Source organism: Nyctereutes procyonoides, unplaced genomic scaffold (assembly GCF_905146905.1).
Source record: "Nyctereutes procyonoides isolate TBG_1078 unplaced genomic scaffold, NYPRO_anot_genome, whole genome shotgun sequence".
NCBI lineage: Eukaryota > Metazoa > Chordata > Mammalia > Carnivora > Canidae > Nyctereutes > Nyctereutes procyonoides.
The window spans coordinates 20,770,107-20,782,442 of NW_026575041.1; the positions used below are offsets into that span (position 1 = coordinate 20,770,107).

The 12,336-nt window shown below is 38.7% G+C and overlaps 1 protein-coding gene across 2 annotated transcripts in view; it reads right to left on the reverse strand.

Annotated features, from left to right (window-relative positions):
• Positions 1–8,753: 8,753 nt before the first annotated feature.
• The window catches only part of MRE11 (MRE11 homolog, double strand break repair nuclease), a 68,736-nt gene continuing 65,153 nt past the window's right edge, over positions 8,754–12,336 (reverse strand). The window contains exon 20 of one of the 2 annotated variants that reach the window (XM_055320720.1): positions 8,754–9,494. In XM_055320720.1, coding sequence (XP_055176695.1) covers positions 9,438–9,494 — 57 coding nt within the window. In that variant the 3' untranslated portion in view covers positions 8,754–9,437. The other variant, XM_055320719.1, reaches the window with a different exon arrangement.

Below are 12,336 nucleotides of genomic sequence, written 5' to 3' on the forward strand. Positions count from 1 at the left end.
ATTAGAATCTTGGGGTCATCTCACAGCCCATCCCAGTTCATGATGCTATTGCATTCAAGATGCTATTTCTGTCTAGAATCATCCTCTCTCTGATCCCAGACCCAGAAAAACTCTTCATTCTTGAAGACCTAGCTAAGGTGTTCTATCTCTTGTGAAGATTCACTGATCCCTTGACTGCCACAACCCTAGAATAGGGGAGTAGAGAAGTGAGACAAGGATGGGAAGGTAGCCAAGAAAGAGTTGCCATATCTACTTTTAAAATTCTGGGGCAGGGCAGCCCAAGTGGCTCAGCGGTTTAGTGCCACCTTTGGCCCAGGGTGTGATCCTGGAGACCCAGGATCCAGTCCCAGGTCGGCCCCCTTGCATGGAGCCTGCTTCTCCCTCTGCCTGTCTCTCTCTCTCTCTCTCTTTCTCTCTGTGTCTTTCATGAATAAATGAATAAAATCTTAAAAAAGAATCCTGGGACATATTTAAGTTTTAATTATATGAAATTATATAAACTCCCATCTTCTAAATTCAATGTAAAATCTACCTTCTGTGGAAATATATCCTGGTTCTCTTGCTAGTTAACAACTGAAAATGAGGATTTCTTCATTACATCTCTGAGGGGGCAAAGGGAAGATAGGATTCCTCTAACAGGTGAAGCCATGGAGCTTATGTTTCAAGGAGATTTTCTGCAATCCTACAGGTTGAGTCATATATCCTAGCACCAGTTCTAATTCTATACTCTTAATTACCATTGAGCTATTTTTTTCTCTTTTATTTCTGCTATGTGCTTTGTTTCAAATCAGATCCTCAGAAAGTAAAAGAAGATAATTGAGCATGGTATTTAAACCATTTGGTTAACACTGCATCTTATAGAGGGAGGAATGATGTCTCCTAGGTTTTGTTTTTTTTAAATAATACCAAGTAAAAATTATATTTCTAGAAGGCATCACTGGATCTGCCACTCATTTTCATAGGATGTAAACCACAGCTATCATTGATCTTACACTCTTGAAAAGTGCTTTAATAGGTTTTTTTTTTAATTGCCACTTGAGGTCATTAGTTTTGAGCACCAGAAAAAGTAGTCTTTTTTCATATTAATTTGTGATTTCTATTTTAGAAAGTTAGTACAACAATAAAGACAATTTCTAGCAATTACGGTTGAAAATTCACCTTGCAGGCAGTGGAATTAAGGAAATCTGTGGTGTATGAAATATGATATTTCTCTGAGGAAGAGTTATATACAGTGAAGTAAACAAGGTGGATTTAAATGTAGAGGTCAGATCTCAACCATACCTCTACCACAGCCTTTTTTTATATGATGGAACAACTATGTTGGCTTCTCCCATTAAACTGAGTTTCCTTACCTGTAGGCACTCTGGTCTTTTCAGCTTTTAAACCAAGCCTCGTATGTACCTCCACAGAGCAGGTCTTACTAAATATTTAGTGCATGCCCATGTAAAAACAAAAATAGACTGTTTTTACAGACAAAAAATTCCAAAGCCCTCCAAGAATTAAAGCAGAGCTGTTAATCTCACCATCACCCCTTGGCAATGGAGGTATCGCTTACAGACACACTGGCTATGCTCTGCAGAAGGAGAGGGTATAAATTACAAAGCCCACACTGTGATTTCCTCCCTGCCATCCCCTAACATGCGACTCCAAATTGTCACGGGCTCATGGTGGCTCAGCTGGCTGATCAGGCCAGTGAGCCCCCTCAGTGACAATGATAAAGGACCAGTTATAGGTACACGGACTCTTATTCTCTGTAAATTAACTTTTTTTCCAAGTATAAATGGTATCTGCAAAAAAAGTTACAAAGAACATGAGAAAATAAAACCCACCACAATTCTATTAACATTTTGGCGTGTCCCCTTTAAATCTCTGTACATAACTGAAGTTTTATCAGTTTTGTGTACTGCTGCATTATTCTGAGAGCAGTTTCCATGTTCTAAATTTTTCTCAAAAACATCCTTTTAATGGCTGCATACTTTATCTCATAGAATACCATATTTTTCACTATAACAAATCATGCTTGATGGAATCATCTTTTTATATACATATTTTTTTACTTTTTACATGGAAATATAGTAAATAAACATGTACCCATCATCAAGCTTCAAACCATTTTTCCTCCCCTAGTTGTTTATTTTGAAGCAAATTCCAGAGATGGCATGATTTTATCATTTATCTACAATACACACACTTTTTTTTTTTAATCAAATACTCTATCAGTTGCACATGAATCTTTAAACCCACATTTCTGATTCTCTCCTTAGGGTAGAGTTCAAAATATAGATTTTTAGGTAAAGGAGATGAAAATATTTTAAGGCTTCTAATAATTTTGCCAGATTGCTTTGCAGAAAGGATACATACATTTATACTCACAGTAGCAACAGGAGAGCCCCTCTTTCACTACCCAACCAATACCTAATCATTTAACTTCTTGAAATCCACCGAAAAGGATTTCCTCCATTGATTTTAGGCTTTACAAGTTCCCTTCACCCAGAAGCTAGTAGTGAGATCTTTGAGGTTAGTAAAGAGTTGGACACAGCCTATACAGCCATGTGACTCATACAAGTCAGTCTCTGAACACCTGCTTCCTCATAGTACATAAAAATACCCACCTCATAGAGTTTTGTGGTTGAGATGCAGTAGTGTTTACATGTGCTTAGTGTAGTCCTGGCACATAAAAAGGGTTCAGTAAATGGTATTTCTTCCAGACCAAAAATTCCATGAGGTCGTATCTATTACTATTTTTCTTTTTTTTTTTTTTTTTTTTTTGGAGGAGGTGAGTATTTGCTTAGTGTCTGAAACAGCTGGCACTCAATGTTGAATGAATGAAAAAAATTCTATTTTGAGAGTTAAAAATGACATACCATTCAAAGTTTGATTACTAATAAAGTCCTAAGTTTATTACCTATTTGCAATTCCAGTTTCTCATTTTTAAATTCATGTTCTTTGGCCATTCAAAGATGTGATTTGTCAGTTTTTGCCAAATCTTTAAATATGACCATACTTTATGTCCAAAAAGTTAACATCTAAGAATTTAAAGAAACAGCTATATGCACAAATACATACATATTTTTTTTATTTATGCTATTTAATACTTTATGGGTTTCCTAGAATATTTTCATAACCAGAAAAAAACTAATAAATGTGATCTAGGGGAAAAAGACAAAATACAGAAACACTTCCTGTGGGAAATCACTATTAAAGAGGTTTTTAGTTGATAGACACATGAAATTTCCTAAAACAATCCTGAGAATCCCAGTGGAAGTTCATTCTGAGTCAACCATCTATTACAGATTAAACCAATTGGAAGCCACTGACATGTTTAATATTCACAAGAACTTGGTCAATGGTTCACCTATATTTACTACTCATTGTTTAGTATGAATCCCTGTAGCCATCCGAAATGTTTCTGTCCAAGGGAAAGCTCTCTTCCTGGTGTCACCCTGCCTAGGTCAATGACCAACTTTAGATCCAACTGAGCGTCTCCTTTGGACTTTGCCCTTTTTTTGTATAATCCATGTCCAAAGATGCATCAGGATTTGAAGCTAATGATTCTAATTGAGTCGGGACATGCCTCAATTATGGGAGGCAGTGTGGTTACGTGGAAAGAATGAGACTTGGATTCAGGAATTAGCTTAAATCTCAGCTCTACCATTTATTAGAAATGTAATCTTATGGGGATCCCTGGGTGGCGCAGCTGTTTAGCGCCTGCCTTTGGCCCAGGGCGCGATCCTGGAGACCCGGAATCGAATCCCACGTCGGGCTCCCGGTGCATGGAGCCTGCTTCTCCCTCTGCCTATGTCTCTGCCTCTCTCTCTCTCTCTCTCTCTCTGTGAATATCATAAATAAATAAAAATTAAAAAAAAAAAGAAATGTAATCTTATGCTTAAACCTTTACTCTTATCCATAGCAAAAGGATAATAATGACTGTTTATAGCATTGTTGTAAGAATTAAATCATAATATGCACGTAACTTGGTCCTGGCATGGATAGAAACTCAATACACAGGTCTCTCCTTCATTTCCCTCCTTTCCTTCAATATGAGCATCTGCTGCTATGTGATGAGAAGGGATCCCTGCAGAATACAAGGAGATGGCCATGATAGGGAGCTGAAAGTGCAGATGGAAGGGAACTAGTGGGTAGAGACACAGAGGAGGTTGGGCAGTGGACTAGAGCTGGAAGAAACCCTAAATTGGCTGTTTTGAATATGCAGGAAGAGTCTCAACGCAGGTTGGAAGAAGGAAAGGTGGGTATGAGATAGGGACATAACAAACACTATCATCCTCTTTTGATTCAGTTATGTCCCACAAAGGCAAGGGAACATTAAGCGAGGTAAATAAGGTTGATATTCAGGTGAGATAACACAAAGATCCTAGCAAGGAAAGGAAAGGTATCTTCCTAATCTCAAACAGCAAGTTTTAGCCCTGGCAACCAAAATCATTATCTTTGACTATCAAAGGAAATGTCTAGTGAAGACTGAGACTAAAATCAAGATGTAAATTAAATCAACTGCAATGGGCAACAGTTGAGAATTATAGCCAGCCTGAAACTAGGCAGTTATTTTTGTTAAAACCTCATGTTAGGTCACAAGCAATATATATAAAAGGCTCATCTAAAAACTATAGTAATTAATTCCAAATAGATCAATGGAACAGAATAGAGTTCAGAAACAGATCTGTATATATGAATATGGTCTTTAATGAATGACTAAACAGTTCTGCAGAGCAAGACAAAGGGCAGTCATTTCAACGAATGGTGCTGGGGGCAAGTGCATCTCCATATGGAACAGAACCAAACATGATCCCTACACCACATATCACACATAAACATTAATTCCCCGCTGAACTGTAGCGTTAAATGTGAAAGGCAAATCAGATAAGCTAGGAGGGATGATTAGCCTTATCAGACATTGAAACATCTACACAGCCTCTATACTTAAATGTTGTACAAATGGTACATGAAGAGACAGATGTGGAAAAATGAGGATGTCAAGTCCAAGCTGAAAATACATTTTGATACAGGAACTATTATTTAATTATATGATTTGGGGTTCTAATTCAATAATTTTTGTCAGTGATCATGCTAAAGTTAATTGGAGAAGTATGTACCTAATTGTTGGGATTTTTTTTTTTTTTAATGGTCTAAAATAAACTCTTTTAATTGCACATTTGCGTCTCGGGTCATCTGTGGGGTGAGGAACCCCCCTCCTCACTCCCAATCCCAGCTACATGGGTACAATCTGAGGTCATGGTCTGGCTGTCGGTGAAGGCGTGAAGGTGGGTGCAGGGTTGGCTCAGGGATCTGCACCAGTCCGTACCTGTCTCTTCAGGGCAGGGAGCTCAGACCGTGGTTCAGGGCCTCGCTGAAGCCCTCACACAGGGACAGGTCACTGAGTGGTGGAGCAGTCCAGGAACTGCCAGATCTCGTAGGCGCAGGGCCCCATCTGCAGGGGCTGGGGTGCGGGTGCGGGTGGGGGCCTGCTGAGCGGCGGGCTGGGCGGGCTCCGAGCTGCCCCCGCTGAAGGCTCCGGTCAAGGCGCTGCCCACGACGTGCCCCACAGCCGAGCCCGCCGCGACCCGGGTGGATGGACGGTGGATGGCGGTGGATGGCCGCCACCTGCGCCATCAGGCCGGCTGGCCCGACGGGGCGGCAGGGGCCGCCGAGGGCGGCGCGGGCGCGGGCGGGGGCGCAGAGGGCGGGGCGGCGCGGCTGCGGGCAAGGGGTAGGGTTAGTCCCCGCCGCCCCCGCCTCCCCCGCCTCGCCCGACCTGGGAGCAGCTCCCGGCCACCAAGCCCGGCACCCTCCCCACGAGGACGCGCGACCACCGACCCAGGCACCTAATTGTTGGGATTTAAGTCTGGGGAGAGGATTATAGGGAAACAGACACACACAATATGTATATATTGATATATATATATCAATGTTTAAATTTTGAAGAATAAATATACATTGCCTTTATAATTTAAAAACAGCTAAAATCAGATCTGGTGATCAATCATGGTAAAGATATACAAATGTGCATGGCGATAGCAAGCTGTGTGAACTGGCTTTATAGAGATCAAACTAAAATTCCAGTATAATCAGATCTAGCTAATAAACATTAAGGTAAAATAAGTCTTTTTTTTTAATTTATTTATGATAGTCACAGAGAGAGAGAGAGGCAGAGACACAGGCAGAGGGAGAAGCAGGCTCCATGCACCGGGAGCCCGACGTGGGATTCGATTCCGGGTCTCCAGGATCGCACCCTGGGCCAAAGGCAGGCGCCAAACTGCTGCGCCACCCAGGGATCCCTAAGGTAAAATAAGTCTTAAAAGGGATAAGCAAATGGCAAAATGAAGATATTTTTTATTCAAGAATATGGAAGCTCTTTGGACTTAAGACACAAACCTTTATTCTATAAAACTTTTACAAGTTTTAAAAAGCCACAGAATACCATGAATTAAATGTATGATAGAAAAACCAAATTACATTGGGGCAAAGTTATTTTAAATAGGGTACATTTCAAAAGACAAATTTTACAACGGGAGACTTTTGATTTTTCTACTAAAGGGCTTTTCTCTTTATTAAAACAAGTTTCTTCTTGAACCATTAGTTGTAAAATTTATCCAACTGGCAATCTCCTTGGTAACAGGCGAAGCCTGGTGAAGTATGTAAAGCAATTTACATCTAAGATTAGAAGGCTAATTTTGGTATTACTGCATAGGCTTAGTATTGTTGCATAGGTCCCAAATTTATTGTAAAACTCTAACTTCTTCATTTCAGATTTGCTGTTGCATCTTCCTATTCACCATCTAATGGTGGAAGCACCACCTTGTGGCAAAAATAGGAGCTTCTCAATGACAGAAGTCAGACTGATTAGCTAGATGAGAGGGACGAACAACTCAGTGGGCTTCTGGGGAACTAGTGATATAATTCTTTCTACTCCTTAACCTGCATAGAGATGCCATGAGCATTCACCTTACAATCATTTATTAAACCACAGGAGTTTTCTGGTTTTGTACTTTGTAATTTTAAAAGTTGGGGGGGGGGACGACTGTTTCTTTATACTTGAATTAAGTCATTTGCCTAAATAGTTGAAATTTCTAAGCACCAGTCATACTTCTAGAATTTCCTAAAACTATAATGCATTCTTAACCTTGTAAATGCACTGCTATATTTTTATGATAGGAACAAGACATCAGAAAGAGTTATTTTCTTTGGTAAATGATGGAAGGATTTTTCCCTCCAAAGGTTTGCATCACTGCTCTCTCAGCCTCTAAGAGCAACTTAACTGCAGGTGCTCTGCAATCATCTGGAATCACCTATACACACCTGTATTAACACGTCTGAAAACCCAGAAAACTCCAGGTTTTATGGCATCAATACAGAACATCAAGGCTAGATGGCATATTTAACTATGTAACAACACTGTATCAGAAAGGATTTTCTTTCATGTTTTATTTACCTTATTGAAGGGACATGGCACTATTAACAAAATGACTTGGATTAGCTAGGAATTTCACTTCTCTAACTGCCATAGAATCATTTTTCCTAGGAGCTTACTGCATGACATTTATTACCTTTCTCATACTGTGGTGCAATTTTTAGAGAAAAAGTCTTACTCTTTTTCCTTAAGAACTTGTCAGCATGCTTTTGTGACTGCCTCCTTCACTACGACCTTCAACCAAGCACATCTCTGTGGCAGGTGAGAAAGAGCCATCAGCAGACACTGACTGCCCTGTGCAGGGGTAGTGCTACACTGCCCAGATACCACCACCAAACCAGCTTTCATTCTACATGGAAAGCAACTCTCATACCTGGCTTCTTTTCTGCTGGGAAGATTACAGAGGTGGGGATATGTACCTGAGACTATTTCACAGGACAACGCCTTCACTGATTTAATGCTGATAACCAGTATTTATATTCCAGTTAGGTACAAAAAATATTTTTTTAAAAAATATAACATGTTTTATCCCAATTTATCTCATAGAATATCTCAGATCTTGATCAAGACAATTTCAAAGGGCTACAATATGGAGAGAGCCACTAGGCAAATGTTCTTTTATAATCTGACATAGTCCAGATGTGGCCATGTCAGTAATCATGAATATTGCTCAGTCAAGTGTTTAATTCTACAAATGAAGAAATGTTAGGCTGTTATACCGCCAAGATCCGTGACTTTCCTAAGGAGTCTTCAGATACAGCTACCTCAGAGATGAAAAGAAGGAATACTCCAGGAGGTGTTGTATCAGTCTTCAGATGGAGATGGAATTACTGAACTTAAATGTGAAGAGGCCAAATTGCTATGTCCCCCCTGAACACGAGTAAGGAAACATAAGCTTGCCCATGGCCATAACCCCTTGAATGTGCCTGATTGTGGAAGCTCAGCAGGGTCAGGCCTGGTTAGTACTTGGATAGGAGAAAATACAAACTTAACAAGGCTGCCTCACTAAGATTTCTGGAACTGCCCATATCCGATGTTAGGATATAATATTATTATTATGAAGTTTTGGCATTCATAGTCCACAGAAGTTATATTTCGATAATTTAATCTAATATTATCATGGTGCTCAACTGACCACTCTACCTAAAAAAGCTCTTCAATATTTTCCAAGAAAAATACAGTTAAGAGTAAGTTGTTGTTGTTTTAACACTTTTTCTTGTAGAAATAGATGAGAGCGCTCTGGAAAAAGACAAAGAACCATGACGAATGAAGAAAATAACTAATGGGAACCCAATGGGAATGCAATCTTTTGAAATAAAAAACTTAATAATTCTGAGATTGTTCTATTTTTTAATACAAATACATCTCATTAGTCAAAGCATAAGGTACCCCTAACATTCAAAATCTCAGGTGGCTGACACTATCACAAGCTTTAGAAAAAGAATAATACATAATAACAAACAGTGAGCTTAGGCACAGTTTCACATAGATGTGTTTTACCTTCTGGAAACCCAGAATCTAGAAATTACTAAAATTATAAAGGGGTTACATTTTATAAGCTCTTTCTCTCAATTTCAGCTAAATGTAACTACAATAAAATATTCACATAGTCTTTGTTCATGAAGCAGAAACACAGAGTGATAGATTTCTTTCAAACCTTACTCTGATGAATGGTATTGAAGCAAAGCCCTCTTTCAGTAAGATGTATACTAATATCTGTGAAGAAAATAACACTCTGATTTTATAGAGCGCCCCAGGTAATGTTAACAACTAAAATAAAAAATAAAGAGAACCAATGTTGTTCTGTTATGTCCTTGAGCTGGGAAGGTTCTCAATTAAGAGTCATGTACAGGAAATGCTACTCAAAAACATAAATTCTTACACATTTCCCTGTTAAATAAGTCTCTTTCAAATTCTTTAGGTAACAGCAAAAACAATCTTCAACTGTAAACTCTTAGCTTGCATGTTTTAATTTTTCCTGAATCTTGAAAACTTCAAAGTGCCGTTAAATATATTATCTTCTGTTTCTTCTTAAAGAATTAATGTTCATAAAAGGATCATCATCGTCATCCTGAAATCACATACAAATTTATGTGAGTGATTGTTCCACGCTTCACTCAGACAAGACAGACATGGGTAAACAATAATACCAGTAAAAGCCATTTCCTCCTTTCACATGAGGCAGACATTCATTTTTCTATTTCCGTTATAAATATGAATAGTTTGTTCATTTATCTTTTCCTCTCTTCTCTGGTAGCTATTTCCCTGTTAAATAAGTCAATAAAATTCTTAGCAAGCACTGAAAATAACTGTGAGATATATATATCTGTGTGTGTGTGTGTGTGTAGCCCTACAATATATACCATATACATTTCTCTTAATTATTAACTTTAATAAAGGCAAATAAGGTGTGGCTAAACCAGGAAAATTAATATTCTTTAAGTCATTTCTGTTTGCTTTTTGTTTTTTTTTTTTTTTTGTGTGTGTGTTTTTTTAAAGATTTCATTTATTTATTCATGAGAGACACAGAAAGAGGCAGAGATACAGACAGAGGGAGAAGCAGGCTCCCTGTGTGGAGCCTGATGCAGGACTCCACCCTAGGACCTCGGGATCACTGAGCCAAAGGCAGATGCTCAACCACTTAGCCAACCAGATGTCCCTCTGCTTTTTGAATAGGTTTTTTTCCAGTTACATTTTATTACTGGTGTTACCTAATGTTCTGGAAACTCACCCCCTTAAATAATGAAATCACATGACCTAACTCAGAAATAGCTGTAATTTTTATTTCCCATTACCCATTTCATGCTAGCAGTAGACAGCTACTCTCGGACTGCTGCAAAAAACCACCTAACAAATCAATCTTTCAAATATCTTTGTGGAAAAAGAAGTAGTATGAAAGTTCCCGTGCTGGAATGAGGCTGAAGATTATATGCATATTAAGAGCAGACAGGAATATCAAATACCAGTACTAACAATTTAGTTAAAGAGAAGGAAAACCAACAAACTTCAGATAAGCCCAAATTATAACATTTAATAAGGATAAAATGATTCTTATGTATTCTCTAGCTAAACATTTAGAAGAAAGCAAATTTGCTTGTAAATTTTTGATTTATGTTTAAGATACTAATAAAAAGGGATAATTATTTGGTGTTAGGCTTTGTTGATGGAATCAACACATTCAAACGTTAGCTAAGTTAGCTATCTCTAGTGAGAAATGGAGTCCTTAAAAAATACAAATCACATTTAGTAATTCATTTTCTGCTATTAACAAAGGCAGAACTTATTAATAAATCAGAGATAAATCCAAACTTTGGCATAATAATTTGCTAATAGTTTTTCCTTGTAGTTAACATGAACTATATACAAATCTCTAACTGTAACATATTAACATGTCTGTCTAGATGCTTTAGAATGAACAATGAGTACACAGCCACTTGCTTTCCTCCCAGAGGCAACATGGTAGTATTTCACAGGTAGACGGAGCTCATGCTGCCATTTTTCTCTGTAGCCTGAACTGCTGGTGGGTCTTCTCCTAAAGCTGGCTCAAAACGCAGCTGGGATACAGGAACATGACAGCAACAGGTGAAGCTCCAAATGAAAGGTCTGAGTCATATGCTACAAGCAGGGATGAACATTGAAGACATTATGCTAAGTAACATAAGCCAGTCACAAAAAGATAAATACTGGGACTCCACTTATGGCAGGTATCTAAAGCAGTCCAATTCATAGAAACAAAAAGTAGAATGGTGGCTACCAGGGGCTGGGAGGAAAGGGAAAAATGAAGAGTTGTTCAATGGTGAAGATTTTTAATTCTGGAAGATGAAAAAATTCTGGAGATCTATTGCACAAAAGTGAATATATTTAACTCTAGTGCATTGCACAATGAAAAATGTTTAAGATAGCAAGGTTTGTACCACAATTTTAAAAACTTTAAAAATAAAAATAAAGAAATGGGGCTCCTGAGCGGCTCAGTGGGTTAAGTGTCTGCCTTCAGCTCAGGTCACAAGCTCATGATCCTCAGATAGAGCCCTGCAGGGGCTCCCTGCTCAGTGGGGAATCTGCTTCTTTCTCTCCCTCTGCCACTCCCCACTGCTTATACACACACACTCTCTCTCTCAAATAAATAGATAAAATCTTTTTTAAAAAATATAGAAATAGGGCAGCCCAGGTGGCTCAGCAAGTTTAGAGCCGCCTTCAGCCCAGGGCATGATCCTAGAGACCCCGGATCGGATAGAGTCCCATGTCTGGCTCCCCGCATGGAGCCTGCTTCTCCCTCTGCCTGTGTCTCTGCCTCTCTCTCCCTCTCTCTCTCTCTCTCTCTGTCTCTCATGAATAAAATCTTTTTAAAAAGTTAAAAAAAATAAAAATAAAGAAATAAAAATAAAGAAATGAAAGGGGTTATAGAGTTAAGAGAAACACCTTAAAGTAATTCATCAAAAACTAGCAAAGGCCCCTCAACTCGCTGCCATGGAGAAATGGGAAAGGCCAGGCTTTAACGTAGCTGAACCAATGAATGAGTAAAACCAAGAGGCTAGTCTTGAGTCTGCCTCTTCCTACTCCTGCTCATTCAGTTTAGAAGAGATTTGATAGTTTTCTGGCCCAGACAACCACCTGAAATTGGAGTTTCTTTCACACGTCCTGCCATGTGTTCAACACCTGAACACCTCTGTAAATGAGAAGCACCACCATGTACCATTTTATTAATGAAATGTGTAAAGCATATATGGAGGACTTAATAAATACTTTATTAAAGTAACATTAAAAATTTCCAGAGTATCACCATCAGTCCTCCAAATATAAATGACAGAAGCTGAGAATAACTATTCTGGATCCAAAAATTCATAGGGCAAATTAAACAAGAATTCAGTGAATATCATATATTTTAAAAATTGGCAGGCCTTTTATATCTGAGC